Below are 25,261 nucleotides of genomic sequence, written 5' to 3' on the forward strand. Positions count from 1 at the left end.
TTAATTTATCAGTTGGTAGTAAAAGTGAATATGCATTGTGTATTGAATAAACAATGATTTAAGTTGATTCAACTACTATTCTGGACAAAGAAAGATAACTCCAGTCAATTGAAAATTTCTTGCTATTGCACAATATTGTGCAATTAGATATTTCTTGCTATTGCGCAATACTGTGCAATTGAAAATATTTGCTATTGCACAATACTGTGCAATTGAAGATTTCTTGCTATTGCGTAATACTGTGCAATTGAAAATTTCTTGCTATTGCACAATACTGTGCAATTGAAGATTTCTTGCTATTGCTGAATACTGTGCAATTGAACATTTCTTGCTATTGCACAATACTTAATATAATAATTTCGGATCCTGATATGAACCAACTTGAAAACTGGGCCCATAATCAAAAATCTAAGTACATGATTAAATTCAGCATATCAAAAAAAGCCAAAGAATTCAATTTTTATTAAAATCAAACTTAGTTTAATTTTGGACCCTTTGGTATTTAATGTAGACCAATTTGAAAACGGGACTAAAAATTAAGAATCTACATACACAGTTAGATTTGGCATATCAAAGAACCCCAATTATTCAATTTTTGATGAAATCAAACAAATTTAATTTTGGACCCCGATTTGGACCAACTTGAAAACTGGGCCAATAATCAAAAATCTAAGTACATTTTTAGATTCAGCATATCAAAGAACCCCAAGGATTCAATTTTTGTTAGAATAAAACTAAGTTTGATTTTGGACCCTTTGGACCTTAATGTAGACCAATTGGAAAATGGGACCAAAAATTAAGAATCTACATACACTGTTAGATCCGGCATATCAAAGAACCCCAATTACTAAATTTTTGATGAAATCAAACAAAGTTCAATTTTGGACCCTTTGGGCCCTTTATTCCTAAAAACCTGTTGGGACAAAAACTCCCAAAATCAAACCCAACCTTCTTTTTATGGTCATAAACCTTGTGTTTAAATTTCAAAGATTTCTATTTACTTATACTAAAGTTATGGTGCGAAAACCAAGAATAATGCTTACTTGGGCCCCTTTTTGACCCCTAATTCCTAAACTGTTCAGACCTTAACTCCCAAAATCAATCCCAACCTTCCTTTTGTGGTCATAAACCTTGTGTTTAAATTTCATTGATTTCTATTCACTTATACTAAAGTTATTGTGCGAAAACCAAGAATAATGCTTATTTGGGCCCTTTTTTGGTCCCTAAGTCCTAAACTGTTTGAACTTTAACTCCAAAAATCAATCCCAACCTTCCTTTTGTGGTAATTAACCTTGTGTCAAAATTTCATAGATTTCTATTTACCTAAACTAAAGTTATAGTGCAAAAACCAAGAAAATGCTTATTTGGGCCCTTTTTGGCCCCTAATTTCTAAAATTATGGGACCAAAACTCCCAAAATCAATCCCAACCTTCCTTTTGTGGTTATAAACCTTGTGTTAAAATTTCATAGATTTCTATTCACTTTTACTAAAGTTAGAGTGCGAAAACTAAAAATATTCGGACGACGACGACGACGACGACGCCAACGTGATAGCAATATATTACGAAAAATTAAAAATTTTTGCGGTCGTATAAAAACGATCCACGAACTAATAAATGCCAAATATCAATGGTCTATCGTAGTTAAAATACTTATATTAACATAAGGGTATGGAGATTATTTGTTCAAAATTTAATAAAAACTGATTACATGTTTTTTGTGAAATTTATTCACAATCATATACTATATTCAAAGGTTAAACAAGCTGATAAATGCCAAAGTCAATGGCTTATCTTAATTAAAGTTCTTCTTAAAAACATAAAGGGTCAGACATTATTTGTACACAATTTAATTTAAAAAAATATTCCAGATCTTTGAAAGTTTTGTGAAATTTATTCACAATCATAACAATCCAATTATTTAGAGCTTGGTCTATTGTAAAGACAATTATCTGTTGTTGATTGCCATATGTTGACCACTAGATATTCTTTGGGCTGCTGTCTAAGTAACCCTAAGGAATATCTGCTTTAATCATATGAATTATTGATATGAAACAATTATGATCCATTTTACCAGGATTTTTTCTTGAGTTAAAATTTTCTCATGTTATATTAAGGAGGCTCGAGGGTATAAAAATTTCAGAAAAAAATTAAACATTTGTTTTTCATTACAAATTTTATTTATTACCTTTTGTAGTTGTTACTTTATCATATGGTACAAAAAACATTCAAAACAATTAATTCGTGTTGGCTTCAGATGACTTTCAAAATGTAAACATTATTGAAAAAATTCCAAATTATCTCCCTTTGGTGGAAAAATGACATTTTTTGGCTTTAAAATTGAAATATCTCTTTTAACTCATCGGTGACCTATATTTTTTAATATAATTTCGATATATGCTGTACTTAAACTAAATTATTGTAAAATTTGAGCGATTTCTGTAATAAATTTCTTTTTTTATTTCTCCTATTAGTTCAACAAAAAAAAAACACTTTTACAAAGATGTATGCTTCTTTCGAAGGCAGATTGTGAGCGCAAATGAACGGTGACCCCATTTTTTTATTTTATTTTTCTATTAACTATAAGATAAAGTTCATTTATAGAAAAATATAGAGAAATCCTATTATAAATGATTTAGACCCGCGAACCCCCTTAAATGAATAAAAGACAACCTAAATGATTAATGGTTACATAATACAAATATGAATAAATAACTGGACCAGAAAAGATTGAATTGATCAGCCTCCCATTAATATCAAGGTAACTTACCATGAGTACTTTGTCTTTATGGGTGGCAACAAACAAGATTTTCGGAATGCCTACATATACAACCTTACAATATGTCAGGATTGAGTTCACCCAATGTTGCAGAAATACTGAAAACATAAAGAAAATACAATATAAGTTTAATAAGCTCACTGACATGTTATATAATTGATATTGATGAAAACAAATGAAATCTGTTTAATTGGGTTATAACGTTCGTACTTTTGAAACTTCAGTATTTGTGCAAAGTAAATACGAAATTCCTTTAAAATCCAAGCAAGCTGACTATTCTGTGTATTTTGTCAACCATTTCAAAAAATGGTGGCTGACAGATAATTTTTGACATTGGGAATCAATTTGAAATAAAATATAATACTTAAATTTCTTTGAAATTCTATATCAAATAGATGTTCCTATAAAGTTATGATTTAAATTAAAAAAAAGCTACGTTTTTACAATAACTGTTTTCCAATGTCACAAATTTTCACAAACAATTTAGAAAATAAAACCATAAAAAGTTAAAAGAAGCTGCTTATGACAATTTTTGTTTTAAATGGTGCATATTGCAAATAAATGATATTAGATATAGGAAGATGTGGTGCGAGTGCCAATGAGACAACTCTCCATCAAAATAACAATTTAAAAAGTAAACCATTATAGGTTAAAGTACGGCCTTCAACACAGAGCCTTAGTTTTTTTCGGTTTGATATCAAACTTAATATGCTTAACGCAGTTTAACATTTCCTCATACAATTCCTGTTACCCACTACAAACAGACTATTATTACAGAAGAAACAAGTAAGTTGATATTGAATAGTATTTTTGAATGCTAGTTTTATTTTTAAATTGTCTTTAGCATCATCTTATTATTTGTTGCAAGTTTTATTTTTCTGTACAGACCAAAAACAATAACGGTGCATCATTAAAAGTATATAATTGACATGATTCTTACTTATTATTTCTTGCTCTGACAATATTTGTTGGTTTTTCACTTGTTTTTTTAATCACTAGTCTATTTTTGTGTCCAGTCACATGTACTACCAAATGAGATATTTATACATGTAAAGTTCCCATCGAATGAACTTCAAAGAGAGCAACATCTGTTTGAGTACCTTCCCAATATGTAACAATTTTCACAGTAAACTTGAAGCCTGGTTTTTATTGTTGAAAATGGATTGATTTTTTTTTTATATATAGAAAACGATCTGAATCTTTGTATTGTAACCAACTTGCTGTATATGTGTACGTACCTGCTGGAGTTGGTGTCATGTGCTGTCCTGGAAAACACAGAACATCTGGGACTATTTCATGCAACTGCTTACTTCCATCAAATACCACGAGAAACAAAGCCCTGAAAGTCATGAAGGTTTGGTGTGTCGTATAATAGACATACTGTCCACCGAAGTCCCAAAAAATGAGTCTTCCAACTTTCATCTTGTAGTTTCCACTTTTAAGGACTTTTTCCATTTTCTTTCTTATTTCTTCTCTTGTCATTTTCGATTGCATGCGTGTTTTCAACTCTGGTCTTCTCTGGGACACACTGTCAGACATTTGAGGTGACAAAGATTTGACTGCTAGAGGCTGTTGAGAAGGACCACTTGTCATGATGTTATCATCACTTCCAACAGGATTGGACTCTGGTAGCTGTTCAAATGGCTTCTCTGATTCTTGTCTTTCAACCTCTTCTACTGAAGTCATTAACACCTTATTGTACACAACATCCAAGGCATTATACGTTTCTGTAAAATATTATATATCACTTGAATAGATAATTTTCAATAAAGATCTATTTCTGTTAAATAATTAGCAAATGTTATACTGGTACCATTTTGTTTAAAACAATCATCAACAGGCATGATCATGGTCAAATGCATTTAATGATTGTTAACACAAACTAAACATATCTCAAGGGAATTAATAAGGCCCGTTTTGTCATATTTTGTTTTTACAAAGAATAAAACTACCATGTATCTGTTTTATTGCCGTGTTCTTACTTTGGGTGATCAGCAAAGACTCCGGAATATATTTGAAACTAGAGACCTCATGAATGATTTAAGTTAGGTTTTAGAATCAGGATAATTTCTAAACGTTTATAGATAGAAAGCAATGGCAATAACTGAATAGGCGATACACTCCAAGTTAATAGCTAATACATTATAGTATATTCTTAACAAAGTGAACTAATATAGGTATATAATAGACGATAATCTCCAAGTTGATGGCTTATTAATTCATTATAGTATATCCTTTAACAAAGTGAACTAATATAGGTATATAATAGACGATAAACTCCAAGTTGATGGCTTATTAATTCATTATAGTATATCCTTTAACAAAGTAAACTAATATAGGTATATAATAGACGATAAACTCCAAGTTGATGGCTTATTAATTCATTATAGTATATCCTTTAACAAAGTAAACTAATATAGGTATATAATAGACGATAAACTCCAAGTTGATAGCTAATACATTATAGTATATCCTTTAACAAAGTGAACTAGTGCTGTAAATATAATATGCAGAAGCTTTTCATCAGTAGTCAGTAAAACGGTTCTATAGAAAGTATTTCTCCTAGGAAATCTTAAGGCATATAAATATTGCCACAAAATATGACTGTTATCATGGTAACATGTCATTTTCTCTGGTACATCAGACCAGAATTTGTTTAAATCATAATTGAGACTACATTCATCAATCCAAGCAAGAGTGCAAAGTTTGTATCAATTAGTTCAAAGCATACTTAAATCTAGTGCCTGATATGTGAACCATTTACTTATATGACAACGTAAAGTTTTCAGTAAATCTATTTATTAAAATCGAGAATGGAAACGGGAAATATGTCAAAGAGAAAACAACCCAACCAAAGAGCAGAAGACAGCCGAAGGCCACCAATGGGTCTTCAACACAGCGAAAAAATCCCCAATCCAGAGACAGGCTTCAGCTGACCCCTAAAAAAATTTATACCAGTTCAGCAATAATGGATGTCAGACTAAACTCCTAAACATCTAAACATGATAAATGAACCAAATTTAAAACAAGAGTGCACACGCTGAAATGTCTCGCCTTCTATACTAATCATTGATATTATGTTGATAGTCCTAAGTATAAAGCTTTATTACAACTGTCTCATAAACTTAACATTAACTGAGATAACTACATGTAAACACAGACCAATGAACCATGAAAATGAGGTCAAGGTCAGATGAACCATGCCAGGCAGACATGTACAGCTAACAATGCTTCTATACAACATATATAGTTGACCTATTACTTATAGTTTAAGAAAAATAAGAAAAATAGACCAAAACACAAAAAATTAACACTGTGCAATGAACCGTGAAAATGAGGTCATGGTCAAAAGAAACCTGCGCTACTGACATAAAGATCATAAAATATTTCCAGACACAAAATATAGTTGACCTATGGCATATAGTATTAGATAAATAGACCAAAACTCAAAAACTTAACTTTGACCATTGAACCATGAAAATGAGGTCAAGGTCACATGAAATCTGCCCGCTAGACATGTACACCTTACAATCATTCCATACAACAAATATAGTAGACCTATTGCATATAGTATGAAAAAAACAGACCAAAACACAAAAATTTAACTATAACCACTGAACCATGAAAATGAGGTCAAGGTCACATGACATCTGCCCGCTAGACATGTACACCTTACAATCATTCCATACAACAAATACAGTAGACCTATTGCATATAGTATGAAAAAAACAGACCAAAACACAAAAAATTAACTATAACCACTGAACCATGAAAATGAGGTCAAGGTCAGATGACACCTGCCAGTTGGACATGTACACCTTACAGTCCTTCCATACACCGAATATACAAGCCCTATTGCTTATAGTATCTGAGATACGGACTTGACCACCAAAACTTAACCTTGTTCACTGTTCCATGAAATGAGGTGGAGGTCAAGTGAAAACTGTCTGACAGACATGAGGACCTTGCAAGGTACGCACATATCAAATATAGTTATCTTATTACTTATAATAAGAGAGAATTCAACATTACAAAAAATCTGAACTTTTTTTTCAAGTGGTCACTGAACCATGAAAATGAGGTCAAGGACATTGGACATGTGACTGACGAAAACTTCGTAACATGAGGCATCTATATACAAAGTATGAAGAATCCAGGTCTTCCACCTTCTAAAATATAAAGCTTTTAAGAAGTTAGCTAACACTGCCGCCGCCGCCGGATCACTATCCCTATGTCGAGCTTTCTGCAACAAAAGTTGCAGGCTCGACAAAAAAACCCATACTTTTTAAGCATACCCTAGAAGGTGTGCCATTTTTTTTGAAAAACTGCCTTTTAATCTGAGAGTTTATGTCCCATAACTCTAGAAAGATAAATCAATACAATTTTATAATTGAAAGAGAGCTTTCATTTATTAATCTGAACAACAAAATAAAGTTTTAATCAATTGATCATGTTGATCAAATTCATATTTCAATGAATAAAACAACATTTAAAATTGTAAACTCAATATATCGTTTTTCATTATATCCCCTTGTGTCAGCTATACATGTGACATATATTTGTTGTACAAAGTCTGTGATAGTCTCATGTGCGGATGTAACATTAATGAACAAATAAAGGGGATATATGATTGTACATACTGTATACTCTAAACATCTATAGTCTCCCCGTACAATAACCTGGATGAACTGGGAGATACATACTGTATACTCTATACATCTGTGGTCTCCCCGTACAATAACCATGAACTGGGAGGTACATACTGTATACTCTATACATCTGTGGTCTCCCCGTACAATAACTTGAATGTACTGGGAGATACATACTGTATACTCTATACATCTATGGTATCCCCGTACAATAACCTGGATGTACTGGGAGATACTTACTGTATACTCTATACATCTATGGCCTCCCCGTACAATAACCTAGATGTACTGGGAGATACTTACTGTATACTCTAAACATCTATAGTCTCCCTGTACAATAACATGGATGAACTGGGAGATACTTACTGTATACTCTATACATCTATGGTATCCCCGTACAATATCCTGGATGTACTTGGAGATACTTACTGTATACTCTATACATCTATGGTATCCCCGTACAATCACCTGGATGTACTGGGAGATACATGTGGTATACTCTATACATCTATGGCCTCCCCGTACAATAACCTAGATGAACTGGGAGATACATACTGTATACTCTATACATCTATGTTCTCCCCGTACAATAACCTGGATGTACTGGGAGATACATACTGTATACTCTATACATCTATGGCCTCCCTGTACAATAACCTGGATGACTGTGAGATACATGTTGTATACTCTATACATCTATGGTTTCCCCGTACAATAACCTGGATGTACTGGGAGATACTTACTGTATACTCTATACATCTAATGTTCTCCCCGTACAATAACCTGGATGTACTGGGAGATACATACTGTATACTCTATACATCTATGTTCTCCCCGTACAATAACCTGGATGTACTGGGAGATACTTACTGTATACTCTATACATCTATGGTCTCCCCGTACAATAACCTGGATGTACTGTGAGATACTTACTGTATACTCTAAACATCTATGGCCTCCCGGTACAATATCCTGGATGTACTTGGAGATACTTACTGTATACTCTAAACATCTATGGTCTCCCTGTACAATAACCTGGATGTACTGGGAGATACATGTGGTATACTCTATACATCTATGGCCTCCCCGTACAATAACCTGGATGTACTGGGAGATACATACTGTATACTCTAAACATATATGGCCTCCCCGTACAATAATCTGGATGTACTGGGAGATACATGTGGTATACTCTATACATCTATGGTCTCCCTGTACAATAACCTGGATGTACTGGGAGATACTTACTGTATACTCTCAACATCTATTGCCTCCCCGTACAATATCCTGGATGTACTGGGAGATACTTACTGTATACTCTATACATCTATGTTCTCCCCGTACAATAACCTGGATGTACTGGGAGATACATGTGGTATACTCTATACATCTATGGTCTCCCCGTACAATAACCTGGATGTACTGGGAGATACTTACTGTATACTCTCAACATCTATTGCCTCCCCGTACAATAACCTGGATGTACTGGGAGATACTTACTGTATACTCTCAACATCTATTGCCTCCCCGTACAATATCCTGGATGTACTGGGAGATACTTACTGTATACTCTCAACATCTATTGCCTCCCCGTACAATAATCTGGATGTACTGGGAGATACTTACTGTATACTCTCAACATCTATTGCCTCCCCGTACAATAATCTGGATGTACTGGGAGATACTTACTGTATACTGTAAACATCTATGGTCTCCCCGTACAATAATCTGGATGTACTGGGAGATACTTACTGTATACTCTATACATCTATGGTCTCCCCGTATAATAACCTGGATGTACTGGGAGATACATACTGTATACTCTATACATCTATGTTCTCCCCGTACAATAACCTGGATGTACTGGGAGATACTTACTGTATACTCTATACATCTATGGTTTCTCCGTACAATAACCTGGATGTACTGGGAGATACTTACTGTATACTCTATACATCTATGTTCTCCCCGTACAATAACATGGATGTACTGGGAGATACATACTGTATACTCTATACATCTATGTTCTCCCCGTACAATAACCTGGATGTACTGGGAGATACATACTGTATACTCTATACGTCTATGGTCTCCCTGTACAATAACCTGAATGACTGTGAGATATATGTTGTATACTCTATACATCTATGGTTTCCCCGTACAATAACCTGGATGTTCTGGGAGATACTTACTGTATACTCTAAACATCTACGGCCTCCCCGTACAATAACCTGGATGTACTTGGAGATACATACTGTATACTCTATACATCTATGGTCTCCCTGTACAATAACCTGGATGTACTGGGAAATACTTACTGTATACTCTAAACATCTATGGCCTCCCCGTACAATAACCTGGATGTACTGGGAGATACATACTGTATACTCTATACATCTATGGTCTCCCCGTACAATAATCTGGATGTACTGGGAGATACTTACTGTATACTCTAAACATCTATGGCCTCCCGGTACAATATCCTGGATGTACTTGGAGATACTTACTGTATACTCTAAACATCTATGGCCTCCCGGTACAATAACCTGGATGTACTGGGAGATACATGTGGTATACTCTATACATCTATGGCCTCCCCGTACAATAACCTGGATGTACTGGGAGATACATACTGTATACTCTAAACATATATGGCCTCCCCGTACAATAATCTTGGTGTACTGGGAGATACATGTGGTATACTCTATACATCTATGGTCTCCCTGTACAATAACCTGGATGTACTGGGAGATACTTACTGTAATACTCTCAACATCTATTGCCTCCCCGTACAATATCCTGGATGTACTGGGAGATACTTACTGTATACTCTATACATCTATGTTCTCCCCGTACAATAACCTGGATGTACTGGGAGATACATGTGGTATACTCTATACATCTATGGTCTCCCCGTACAATAACCTGGATGTACTGGGAGATACTTACTGTATACTCTCAACATCTATTGCCTCCCCGTACAATATCCTGGATGTACTGGGAGATACTTACTGTATACTCTCAACATCTATTGCCTCCCCGTACAATAATCTGGATGTACTGGGAGATACTTACTGTATACTCTAAACATCTATTGCCTCCCCGTACAATAATCTGGATGTACTGGTAGATACTTACTGTATACTCTAAACATCTATGGTCTCCCCGTACAATAACCTGGATGTACTGGGAGATACTTACTGTATACTCTATACATCTATGGTTTCCCCGTACAATAACCTGGATGTACTGGGAGATACTTACTGTATACTCTATACATCTATGTAATCTCCCCGTACAATAACCTGGATGTACTGGTAGATACAAACTGTATACTCTATACATCTATGTTCTCCCCATACAATAACCTGGATGTACTGGGAGATACTTACTGTATACTCTATACATCTATGGTTTCCCCATACAATAACCTGGATGTACTGGGAGATACTTACTGTATACTCTATACATCTATGTTCTCCCCGTACAATAACCTGGATGTACTGGGAGATACATACTGTATACTCTATACATCTATGTTCTCCCCGTACAATAACCTGGATGTACTGGGAGATACATACTGTATACTCTATACGTCTATTGTCTCCCTGTACAATAACCTGAATGACTGTGAGATATATGTTGTATACTCTATACATCTATGGTTTCCCCGTACAATAACCTGGATGTTCTGGGAGATACTTACTGTATACTCTAAACATCTACGGCCTCCCCGTACAATAACCTGGATGTACTTGGAGATACATACTGTATACTCTATACATCTATGGTCTCCCTGTACAATAACCTGGATGTACTGGGAGATTATTATACTTACTGTATACTCTAAACATCTATGGCCTCCCCGTACAATAACCTGGATGTACTGGGAGATACATACTGTATACTCTAAACATATATGGTCTCCCCGTACAATAATCTGGATGTACTGGGAGATACTTACTGTATACTCTAAACATCTATGGCCTCCCGGTACAATATCCTGGATGTACTTGGAGATACTTACTGTATACTCTAAACATCTATGGCCTCCCGGTACAATAACCTGGATGTACTGGGAGATACATGATGTATACTCTATACATCTATGGCCTCCCCGTACAATAACCTGGATGTACTGGGAGATACATACTGTATACTCTAAACATATATGGCCTCCCCGTACAATAATCTTGGTGTACTGGGAGATACATGTGGTATACTCTATACATCTATGGTCTCCCTGTACAATAACCTGGATGTACTGGGAGATACTTACTGTATACTCTCAACATCTATTGCCTCCCCGTACAATATCCTGGATGTACTGGGAGATACTTACTGTATACTCTATACATCTATGTTCTCCCCGTACAATAACCTGGATGTACTGGGAGATACATGTGGTATACTCTATACATCTATGGTCTCCCCGTACAATAACCTGGATGTACTGGGAGATACTTACTGTATACTCTCAACATCTATTGCCTCCCCGTACAATAATCTGGATGTACTGGGAGATACTTACTGTATACTCTCAACATCTATTGCCTCCCCGTACAATAATCTGGATGTACTGGGAGATACTTACTGTATACTGTAAACATCTATGGTCTCCCCGTACAATAATCTGGATGTACTGGGAGATACTTACTGTATACTCTATACATCTATGGTTTCCCCGTACAATAACCTGGATGTACTGGGAGATACTTACTGTATACTCTATACATCTATGTTCTCCCCGTACAATAACCTGGATGTACTGGGAGATACATACTGTATACTCTATACATCTATGTTCTCCCCGTACAATAACCTGGATGTACTGGGAGATACTTACTGTATACTCTATACATCTATGGTTTCCCCGTACAATAACTTGGATGTACTGGGAGATACTTACTGTATACTCTATACATCTATGTTCTCCCCGTACAATAACCTGGATGTACTGGGAGATACATACTGTATACTCTATACATCTATGTTCTCCCCGTACAATAACCTGGATGTACTGGGAGATACATACTGTATACTCTATACGTCTATGGTCTCCCTGTACAATAACCTGAATGACTGTGAGATATATGTTGTATACTCTATACATCTATGGTTTCCCCGTACAATAACCTGGATGTTCTGGGAGATACTTACTGTATACTCTAAACATCTACGGCCTCCCCGTACAATAACCTGGATGTAATTGGAGATACATACTGTATACTCTATACATCTATGGTCTCCCCGTACAATAACCTGGATGTACTGGGAGATACTTACTGTATACTCTAAACATCTATGGCCTCCCCGTACAATAACCTGGATGTACTGGGAGATACATACTGTATACTCTATACATCTATGGTCTCCCCGTACAATAATCTGGATGTACTGGGAGATACTTACTGTATACTCTAAACATCTATGGCATCCCGGTACAATATCCTGGATGTACTGGGAGATACTTACTGTATACTCTATAGACATAATTTAGTACAGTATTTTATACTCTTTACTTTTCAAGTTATAAAGATGACCTGATTCTGAAGCTAATAGAGCATGTAGAGAGGTGGAAGATACAAAAGAAGTATTCAAATTTAATAGAAAAGTTTTAATGTTGTAGATATTCTTACCTGGATCAATATAAATCCAGCTTCTAGTCTCTACATCGAGGCCACAGCGACCTTCTATAAGGGAAATCCCATCGGTGGGATATCTTCCTTCTGGGATGATATCACCAGCTAAGAGCTTGACAAGACTTGATTTTCCGACCCCGAACTGGCCTGTTACCATACAGCGCATGTCAAAGGAAGCATACGTTCCACTGCCAAGTAACCTGTTTAACATAGCAGACTTTGTCTGTGTGTGGATTGGATCTGTAATTATAACGGTTTCTATAAAAAGGTCATTTAGTCCAAGTTCAATAAAGATTTGTTCACTGATTTAAGTTTGTTATTAATATTTTTCATTAACAAATCATTAAAATTCTATGTCAAACATGGATTGATTGATTGTTGCTTGTGTAACGTCCAGTTATCTAAAAGAAATCTATGAAAGTCATATTGAAGATCAGATGAAATCATGAACAGGAAACTTTTTTCTACTTCTCTAGCTATAACTAGAGGCTCTCAAGAGCCTGTATCGCTCACCTGATTCTACTTGGGTTTTTGAAATCATATCCTGTGTCGCTCACCTTGGTCTTTGTGCATTTTAAACAATAGACACAGATAAATTCACGACAAAATTGTGTTTTGGTGATGGTGACGTGTATGTAGATCTTACTGTACTGAACATTCTTGCTGCTACAATTATCTCTATTTATAATGATCTTGGCCCAGTTATTACAGTGGAAAATATTTTTTTCAAATTTACCAAAATTTATGAAAAATGTTAAAAATTGACTATAAAGGGCAATAACTCCTTAAGGGGTCAATTGACAATTTTGGTCATGTTGTCTTATTTGTAGATCTTATTTTGCTGAACATTATTGCTGTTTACCTCTTAGGGGCCTAAAACTTGACCAATTCTAATAAAACTTGGCATGATTCAAGCTTAGTATATTATAAAACAGTTTACAAAGTTTCAAAGCCATATGATACCAAATAAAAACATGTGGCATTTTTTATATCTGAACTTTGGGTGCTGAATTGTTGCGTTGAATTAGAACAATTTCAACTATCAAATTTGAGCTTCTAAAAACCAAAAGATACCAAATCTAACACTTCTTAATGTCTCTATGTATAAGTTAACATCTATTGAAAGCAACAGAAAGCATACTTCATGTATCAGACTTATGAAAAATGGCCAAAAGTTAATTTTATATGAGCCTGTGCCAAAAGATAGAGGTTTTCAAATAAAGTGAGGCCTTATATAAAATGTAATATTTTTCACTTACCACAATTTTCTGAAGTTGTTAAGGTATAAAAAAACTTTAACATGTTATAAATGTACTTTTAATGGAAATATAAGTTTCAAATAGCATAACACATGTGGATAAAATGGTCTTTAGCATTGTCATACTTAAAAAAACAGGTCATCAAATTTAGGCCGTTCCCCAGGCCAAAATAAAAAGATTGTATGTTTGCCCAAACGCGACTGACCCAAAATAAACCCGCCGACTCAAATTCTTTTTTTGACGTTTTTTGGAAGAATTTTTTTTTTTCGGATTTATTTTGGGTCCGCTCCGTCATCGTACAAAACTTAATGTTTGTCGTCTTTGCGTTTGAAAGTAACTGTGAATAAGATTAAAAGAAAGCGTATAAGAGACGCAGTTAATCGATATTCGATGTTATCTGTTTTTATCTTCTGATTTACCTAACGTAAAGAAGTAAAACATGTGAAGTGGCTTGAACAATTTTACAATTATCTCTATCTATAATGAACTTGGCCCAGTAGTTTCAGTGGAAAATGTTAGTTTAAATTTACGAATTTTATGAAAATTGTTAAAAATTGACTACAAAGGACAATAACTCCTTAGGGGTCAATTGACCATTTCCGTCATGTTGACTTATTTGTAAATCTTACTTTGCTTAACATTATTGATGTTTACAGTTTATCTCTATCTATAATTATATTCAAGATAACAACCAAAAACAGCAAAATTTCCTTAAAATTACCAATTCAGGGGCAGCAACCCAACAACAGGTTGTCAGATTCATCTGAAAATTTCAGGGCAGATAGATCTTGACCTGATAAACAATTTAACCCCCATGTCAGATTTGCTCTAAAGGCTGCGGTTTCAGAGTTATAAGCCAAAAACTGCATTTTACCCCTATGTTCTATTTTTAGCCATGGCGGCCATCATGATTGGTTGGCCAGGTCACGGGACACAATTTTTAAACTAGATACCCCAATGGTGATTGTGGCCAAGTTTGGTTTCATTTGGCCCAGTAGTTTCAGAGGAGAGGATTTTTGTAAAAGATGACTAAGATTTACGAAAAATGGTTAAAAATTGACTATAAAGGGCAATAACTCCTAAAGAAATCAACAGACCATTTTGGTTTTGTTGACTTATTTGTAGATCTTACTTTGCTGAACATTTTTGCTGGTTCCAGTTTATCTCTATCTATAATAATATTCAAGATAATAACCAAAAACAGCAAAATGTCCTTAAAATTACCAATTCAGGGGCAGCAACCTATCAACGGGTTGTCCAATTCATCTCAAAATTTCAGGGCAGATAGATCTTGACCTGATAAACAATTTTACCATGTCAGATCTGCTCTAAATGCTTTTGTTTTTGAGTGATAAGCCAAAAACTGCATTTTACCCCTATGTTCTATTTTTAGCCATAGTGGCCATCTTGGTTGGTTGGCCAGGTCACCGGACACAATTTTTTAACAAGATACCCCAATGATGATTGTGGTCAAGTTTGGTTTAATTTGGCTCAGTAGTTTCAGAGGAGAAGATTTTTGTAAAAGATGACTAAGATTTACGAAAAATGGTTAAAAATTGACTATTAAGGGCAATGACTCCTAAAGGGGTCAACAGACCATTTTGGTCCTGTTGACTTATTTGTAGATCTTACTTTACTGAACATTTTTGCTGTTTACAGTTTATCTCTATCTATGATAATATTCAAGATAATAACCCAAAACAGCAAAATTTCCTTAAAATTACCAATTCAGGGGCAGCAACCTATCAACAGAACTGGTTGTCTGATTCATCTCAAAATTTCAGGGCAGATAGATCTTGACCTGATTAACAATTATACCTCATGTCAGATTTGCTCTAAATGCTTTGGTTTTTGAGTTATAAGCCAAAAACTGCATTTTACCCCTATGTTCTATTTTTAGCCATGGCGGCCATCTTGGTTGGTTGGCCGGGTCACCGGACACAATTTTTAAACTAGATACCCTAATAATGATTGTGGCCAAGTTTGGTAAAAATTGGCCCAGTAGTTTCAGAGGAGAAGATTTTTGTAAAAGCTAACGACGGACGACGACGACGACGGACGCCAAGTGATGAGAAAAGCTCGTAAATGGTTAAGCAGCCAGTAATAAGTGTTTTTTATATAGATTCAGTGCAATCTGTTTAGGAATACAACTTTTAAGTGCATAGAACTTCACATTTCACCTGCTGCGTATACTGACCGTTAGACTTAGACTATTAAAACAGCCTGATTTTGCACCCTTTTTATGTTTTTATCTACTTTTTTTTTGTGTTCAGAGTTCACAAATAAGTTAAACAACTGAAATAAATACCACAAACACAAATAGATATCAGAACTAGAGGGTCCTTGGACCCTGTGTCGCTCACCTGATATTTTTATTTACAATTGATGCATGATAAATGCAACTGTTCTACTGTCGTTTAGTTTCAGAGATATAATACTAAAAAGTGCGTTTAAAACCTATGTTTTATTTCAGCCATGTGGGCAGGCAGGGTCATCATACACAGTGGTCCCTGGATATCCTAGTGGTGATTTAAACCAAGTTTGTTTAAATTTGACAGTTGTTTCAGGGGAGAATTTTGTAAAATTTATCTAACGAGAAATGCAAAGTAATGAGAAAGTTGTGAAGTTGTTTTGTTGTTGCGCATCCCCTTGCTCTCCTTTTGCCATAAAAACCAAAAAGGTAATAAAAAATTATCATATAAGGGCAATCTATCCTATTAATGATTTCTGCAAAATTCAGTTGATTGTGCAAGGGTTGTATAGCCAGCTGAGGTCGTTAAAAACTCTTTTTTGTTGTTGCAAATAGATCTTGACCCGATAAACAATTTTACCACATGTCAGATTTGCTCTAAATGCTTTGGTTTTTGATTGATAAGCCAAAAACTGCATTTTACCCCTATGTTCTATTTTTAGCCATGGCGGCCATCTTGGTTAGTTGGCCAGGTCACCAGATACAATTTTCAAACTAGATACCCGAATGATGATTGTGGCCAAGTTTGGTTTAATTTGGCCCAGTTAAATAAGACTAAGTTTCAGAGGAGGAGATTTTTTTAAAAGACAACTAAGATTTACGAAAAATGGTTAAAAATTGACTATAAAGGGCAATAACTCCTAAAGGGGTCAACAGACCAGTTTGGTCATGTTGACTTATTTGTAGATCTTACTTTGCTGAACATTTTTGCTGGTTCCAGTTTATCTCTATCTATAATAATATTCAAGATAATAACCAAAAACAGCAAAATTTCCTTAAAATTACCAATTCAGGGGCAGCAACCTATCAACGGGTTGTCCGATTCATCTCCAAATTCTGGGGAGATAGATCTTGACCTGATAAACAATTTTACCATACGTCAGATTTGCTCTAAATGCTTTGGTTTCTGAGTGATAAGCCAAAAACTGCATTTTAACCCTATGTTCTATTTTTAGCCATGGCGGCCATCTTGGTTGGTTGGCCGGGTCACCGGACACAATTTTTCAACAAGATACCTAAATGAAGATTGTGGCCAAGTTTGGTTTAATTTGGTCCAGTAGTTTCAGAGGAGAAGATTTTTGTAAAAGATAACTAAGATTTACGAAAAATGGTTAAAAATTGACTATAAAGGGCAATAACTCCTAAAGGGGTCAACAGACCATTTTGGTCATGTTGACTTATTTGTAGATCTTACTTTGCTGAACATTTTTGCTGGTTCCAGTTTATCTCTATCTATAATAATATTCAAGATAATAACCAAAAACAGCAAAATTTCCTTAAAATTACCAATTCAGGGGCAGCAACCTATCAACGGGTTGTCCGATTCATCTCAAAATTGCAGGGCAGATAGATCTTGACCTGATAAACAATTTTACATCTGTCAGATTTGCTCTAAATGCTTTGGTTTTTGAGTTATAAGCCAAAAACTGCATTTTACCCCTATGTTCTATTTTTAGCCATGGCGGCCATCTTGGTTGGTTGGGTGGGTCACCGGACACAATTTTTCAACTAGATACCCTAATAATGATTTTGGCCATGTTTGGTTAAATTTGGCCCAGCATTTTCAGAGGAGAAGATTTTTGTAAAAGTTAACGACGAAGGACGACGACGGACGCCCAGTGATGAGAAAAGCTCACTTGGCCCTTCGGGCCAGGTGAGCTAAAAAAACCTGTCAGAGACAAATTAAGCATGCTGTCTTTGAAAAAATATTGAAAAAAGTGAAAAAGCTACATTTTGGGCATTTAACCTGAAAAGTGACTTCTTCAAAAAAATTCTATCAAATGAAAGTTAAAATCATTACTTTTCATGTAGTTTGACAAATTAATACCAATAGATCATTCAGAAAAGATGCCAATGTAAAAATTCTAAAGGAGTAGGTCCGGTTAGGACCGATTTTGGCCTCAAATTTCAGGTTCATCTGACGAAAGATTTTGACCTCTTTTTAAACACTTAAGTGTCTATTTCATTTGATTCAGTTAGTTTTTGTGAAAGATTTTAACTGATTTAGTCATTAAAAACGATCCGATTCAAGCTCAAAATGAAAAATCTACCAAGTTTGTTAAAAAATGTCACTTTTCAGATGGTTTTTGTCAAAAATGAAAGTGGCCGCATCCGTGTTCATTCTAAACCCTTATATATGTTTTGTATTATCATAAAATACAACTCTCATTCCAATATTAAGGATGAACACGAATGCGGCCACTTTCGTTTTAAACGAAAACCGTCTAAAATTTAACTAAAATGATAGAATTGTGAAGGTTTCAGTAATTTAGCATGACTTAGTGGTGCTAGTACTCGATATATGTGCATTGTATTGTCAAAAACAGCCCATTTTTATGTAGCCGAAGCATTCTACTGTCCAATAAATAACTAAAAGTTTCCATTTTAACAATTTGGTAAAACTGCTATATTTTGGGGCCAAAAAGGGGTCTTACCGGACCTTCTCCTTTGCTGAAATGCACCTCTTAGGGGCCTAAAACTTGACCTATTCTAATAAAACTTGGCATGATTCAAGCTTAGTATATTATAAAACAGTTTACAAAGTTTCAAAGCCATATGATACCAAATAAAAAAAATTGTGGCATTTTTTAGATCTGAACTTTGGGCGTTGAATTAGAACAATTTCAACTATCAAATTTGAGCTTCTAAAAACCAAAAGATACCAAAACTAACACTTTTTAATGTCTCTATGTATAAGTTAACATCTATTTAAAGGGAAACTTCGCAAAAAAATCAAAAATTGATATTATGTTCATTCAGTATAAAAATGCTCAAATTCATAGTTATTAACGTTTTATTCCGCTAGATAAGCGATCACCATCGATTTTAAATTTAGAGTATCAATTCTCTGCGTTCGGCCATTTTGCCTTCTTTCCCGATTAATAACAATGATATGTCTATAAACCACAAAGGAACAAAACTACAGTAACCGATGTAGTCGTAATTGCGTGTCGATATCTTGTCAATCGTACGGTTGTTTTATCCGACTAACTAACTTGATACGGAAAATATTCTTATTTTTCTTAAATTACCTTGGTCTGTTGTTTTTAAACTGTTGATATTGGAATTAGGTAAAAAGTCAAAGTTGAAATCATAAATAAGTGTTCCGTGAAAATTGTTTTCTAAAATCCAATTTGTTCATAATTCTTTAAAGTAATAAACTTTTTTTTCAAATATATTCTGATCTTCCCTCATCTGATCACCAGCATGGCTAAAGGTAATATTACTTCCAAAGGTATTGTGAGGGGTGTCAGAGGTGACACGTCCAGGTATTCAAGCGATTTCCTGTCGGGCTTGCAAGTTCATGCATCGTTTCACCTCTGCAGGTATTGATCAGTGTACACGGCGGATAACTTATAACTTTCCATTTTGAACTATCAGATGTATAATATACAACTCTGTCTTACTTGTCATTACTAAACTCATACGCTTGTTTATAAATAACATTTCTGGTGTAAAGAATATTATTCATAAAAATATAAATAATACCCAAAAAATAAGATTTGATGAAATTAAAATCTATTTAAATATTTTTTCCAAGGGTGAATTTGGGAAAATGTAATATATACTCATTGTCAATAGTTAAGGACAGATTGGAACATACCAGAAATATTGATTTAAAAAAAATGTACGCACTTGTCGACGATTCGTGTATACGACTGGGTAGAAAGTTACGGAACTATAGCGCAATTTAAAATATATACATGTATACATTGAACATAAAACTAGAGGCTCTAAAGAGCCTGTGTCGCTCACCTTGGTCTATGTGCATATTAAACAAAGGACACAAATGGATTCATGACAAAATTGTATTATGGTGATGGTGATGTGTTTGAAGTTCTTACTTTACTGAACGATTTTGCTTCTTACAATTATATCTATAATGAACTTTGCCCATTAGTAACAGAGAACTATATTTGGTAAAAATTTACATAAATTTACCAAATTAATGAAAATTGTTAAAAATTGACTATAAAGGGCAATAACTCCTTAAGGGGTCAATTGACCATTTAGGTCATGTTGACTTATTTGTAGATCTTACTTTGCTGAACATTATTGCTGTTTACAGTTTATCGCTATCTATAATAGTATTCAAGATAACCAAAAACGGCAAAATTTCTTTAAAAATTACCAATTGGAGGGCAGCAACCCAACAACCAGTTGTCCAATTCATCAGAAAAATTCAGGGCAGATAGATATTGACTAGATTAACAATTAAACTTCTTGTCAGATTTGCTCTAGATGCTTTGGTTTCATAGTTATAAGCCAAAAACTGCATTTTACCCCTATGTTCTATTTTTAGCCGTGGCGGCCATCTTGGTTGAATGGCCAGGTCATCGGACACATTTTTCAAACTAGATACCCCAAAGATGATTGTGGCCTAGTAGTTTCAGTGGAGATTTTGTAAAAGATTACTTAGATTTATGAAAAATGGTTAAAGATTGACTATAAAGGGCAATAACTCCTAAAGGGGTCAACTGACCATTTTGGTCATGTTGACTTATTTGTAGATCTTCCTTTGCTGAACATTATTGCTGTTTACAATTCATCTCTATCTATAATAATATTCAAGATAATAACCAAAAACAGCAAAATTTCCTCAAAATTACCAATTCAGGGGCAGCAACCCAACCGATTGACCGATTCATCTGAAAATTTCAGGGCAGATAGATCTTGACCTGATAAACATTTTTATCCCATGTCAGATTTCCTCAAAATGCTTTGGTTTTTGAGTTATAAGCCAAAAACTGCATTTTACCCCTTTGTTCTATTTTTAGCCGTGGCGGCCATCTTGGTTGGTTGACCAGGTCACGCCACACATTTTTTAAACTAGATACCCCAAAGATGATTGTGGCCAAGTTTGGATTAATTTGGCCCAGTAGTTTCAGAGGAGAAGGTTTTTGTAACAGATTACTTTAATTAACGAAAAATGGTTAAAAATTGACTATAAAGGGCAATAACTCCTAAACGGGTCAACTGACCATTTTGGTCATGTTGACTTATTTGTAGATCTTACTTTGCTGAACATTATTGCTGTTTACAGTTTATCTCTATCTATAATAATATTCAAGATAATAACCAAAAACAGCAAAATTTCCTCAAAATTACCAATTCAGGGGCAGCAACCCAGCAACCGATTGACCGATTCATCTGAAAATTTCAGGGGAGATAGACCTTGACCTGATAAACATTTTTACCCCATGTCAGATTTGCTCTAAATGCTTTGGTTTTTGAGTTATAAGCCAAAAACTGCATTTTACCCCTATGTTCTATTTTTAGCCATGGCGGCCATCTTGGTCGGTTGACCGGGTCACACCACACATTTTTTAAACTAGATACCCCAATGATGATTGTGGCCAAGTTTGGTTTGATTTGGCCCAGTAGTTTCAGAGGAGAAGATTTTTGTAAAAGTTAACGACGACGGACGACGGACGACGACGACGCCGGACGCCGGACGCCAAGTGATGAGAAAAGCTCACTTGGCCCTTCGGGCCAGGTGAGCTAAAAAAACATATATTTTGAATAAATTGGAGTAAAAGTTTTGTAAATAGACTAGTCCACGTATGCCAACAGTATGTAATCATCGAATGTCAATAGACTATTGTATACCAGAAGAAGAAGATAACCAATTTGATTGAAATACAGGTCGATGTATAATATATTTGCTTTGGTTCATCGAAGTTGTGGACATAGTAAAATCACAGATTTATATTTCAATAAGATTGTTCTCGAACAAAGGAAGGAATTCGTCATCACAATTGTTATATATGCCACTGGACGAACACTAATTATCCCCAAGGCATGTGAATATTTTGCTGGGAAACTATTGAGTATCAAAGTTTCAAATTAATTTCGGGATTTATTTTCTTTCTTGGTATTCAAGGGAAATATGACATTAAATTGGTTCTGTCTTTTTTTAAACATCGTTAAAAAGGTGTGTGTCTAAGGTGGACGCCACAAGAACCCTGTAATACTAGTATGAGAGTATAGCATGTAAACATTCCTTCTCAATAATATGGTTGTATTCGAAATCTTTTCATATAGATTGACAACTCATGGTCCGATATGCATGTAATATTTGCCACATGACGCCCATAGTTCTTTCTACCATCATCATCTTATTCTTTGATATTGCTGTAAACATCGATGGTTCACACCCAAACAAAATGGGAGTAATGTACCTTCAGAGCTTCTCCGTGGTATACACTTGTGAAAATTAATATAAAGACGAAATTTCTGTATTGAAATGAATCTACATTTTCAAATAACGATTTTGAGTAATCACCTTACAAACCAATATAAACGTATGGCAAGATATAACCATGAAGGAATTTAGTTTTTGTCAGACGCAAGAACTCATCACTATCATAAACGTATACGTATATATGCATGCATATTTTCAAATATTAAGAACAAGCGGTCGATGTCGATAGTCTGTTTTCTAACTGTTCAGAGTTAGACATGTCACTTGTTCATTCTTGGAAGCCTTCATATTCCCCGTACAACGATGGGAACTCTTTCTGGTTGTGTTGACTATAAATGCTTGTATGGTAATTCTGTCGTTTATCTGTACAAGTGGTTGCATTTCCTCTCCTTTCCCAACAAACAAACTAACGAAACGCTACTAGTCTGCTTTCTCTAGAGCTCATCCTCAATGGCGCTTATACGTTAGAAAACTTACATGTATACTAATAATGATTGTTTCAAGAACAACGATGTATGGACGAACTATTCTAAATTCGTCAATATCAGTTATGCATGACTAAAATGTAAGTTTTATTACAACTACTGTATTACTTATTTGGAGTAAGGCCACCCTTAAAAAATTGTTTGTTTGGCATTGCCGACCCACACTATCAGCAGGTGGGTAGGTAGGTAGGGATTTTTTTTTTTACATTTAAAAGCTTTATACATGTAAATCATGGAGTCTCTAGATGAAGGTTGTCTAAAGCATTGCAGCATTGTTGTGTGTACATGCTGTTGTTTTCTTTGAAAGGGGTCAACCGTCAATGTCACATTCTACATCATATTGATAATTTCATGTACATATGATGTAAGACAGTCAGTTTTATTGGCAAAGTTAACCAAAGTACCCAGAAAAAACACAGAACTTAGGCAGGAAACTGACAAATTAACCATATAAAATGTATGATGTGAAAATTGAACATTTATTGTGGAACTGCCCATTGAACAGAGGCCTGATGTCACATCTTGAAGTTGTGGTCACAGTTTGGTAAAATTACCATAAGTTAAATGGCTCAACCAATACGACTCCTTGTACAAATGGACAAAGATTTAAAACTTTGATTGTTTGCTTTGGTTTTATAAACATCACTTTCTACACCATATGGGTAATTTCATGGCAGTCAGTTTTAGTGGCGTACTAAACCGTAGTACTTGAAGGAAAATGCCAACCTGTGGGAGGAAACTGACTAAAGTTATCACATCTGACATGAAAATCAAACCTTAATTTTGCAACTGCCCAACTAGGGCTCAAACCAATACCTGGAGGCTAGTAATCATACATGTAAGATGTGACGAACTACCATACAAACACGCCAACTGCCCCTGATAAGTTTTGAGGATAAAGGATCTGTTCCAAATTAGGATAGCAAAATAGTAAAAATTTGGAAGGTTGGCACAAATAGACATGGTGTTTATACTAATATTATTCAAGTGCAAGGTTTTTCAGGGATAGGTTTAAAACGTATGATAAATTCAAAATGGAAATATGCAGCAGGACAGACAATTTTTGCAGATAAATAAATTTAAGTAATGCTTGTTTGATTAACAGAAATCTGGACATGCATTACATGAATACAGACAAATTAATGAGCCCTTAGAATTGTGAAAAAGGAGGGGATTTTATTCATCACTAGTACACTGGATACATTTATAAATATGTTTCTGTCAGTATCTTTTATGTTTTAAAAATTATCTTATTCATGAAGAAAGGCAAGAAAAGGGGGAAGTACTTCAATTGACACAAGATGCTAGTCTTTAAAATATGTATGTTTTGTTCCAGGCTAGCATCTTCTGGTACAGAACTACTATAAACCTGTAAATCATTTTGGTCTTTAAGCTTTGGTGCTTACAGCCATAATTATCTTGAATGCATCATTGTGGTTCTGACTATAGTAGATACTTTGTTCTCTGGTTCAAGGGAAAATTCGTCAATGATAAATTTCAAATATTTAATAATTCAACAAATGTAAGAGCCACGCATATTTGTTCTGTGATGTCCCGGTGAAAAACTTCTATCTCATGAAGCGACAAAGTCAAGCAGAAATCATCTGTTTCTGCTTTACAAAAGATAACATTGAGTCCTCTACAAGGTCTCTAAGAACGTTTCCATAGGCGGATCCAGGGGGGGGGGGGCCCTGGGGGGCCCGGGCCCCCCCTTTCGTGGGAAAAATTTGGTTGATTATATAGGGAATCACTGAAGCATGACTGGAGCGGCCC

General features: G+C 34.9%; 1 protein-coding gene across 1 annotated transcript in view; it reads right to left on the bottom strand.

Moving 5' to 3' along the window:
* LOC139497742 (uncharacterized) overlaps positions 1-25,261 on the bottom strand; it is a 99,486-nt gene that overhangs the window by 32,904 nt on the left and 41,321 nt on the right. The window contains exons 9-11 of the mRNA XM_071285977.1: positions 13,067-13,309; positions 4,017-4,505; positions 2,770-2,876 (exon numbers count right to left, since the gene is read on the bottom strand). Of these exons, the coding sequence (XP_071142078.1) occupies positions 2,770-2,876; positions 4,017-4,505; positions 13,067-13,309 (839 nt within the window). The remainder of the gene's footprint in view (positions 1-2,769; positions 2,877-4,016; positions 4,506-13,066; positions 13,310-25,261) is intronic.

Source organism: Mytilus edulis, chromosome 12, assembly GCF_963676685.1.
Source record: "Mytilus edulis chromosome 12, xbMytEdul2.2, whole genome shotgun sequence".
NCBI classification, from domain to species: domain Eukaryota; kingdom Metazoa; phylum Mollusca; class Bivalvia; order Mytilida; family Mytilidae; genus Mytilus; species Mytilus edulis.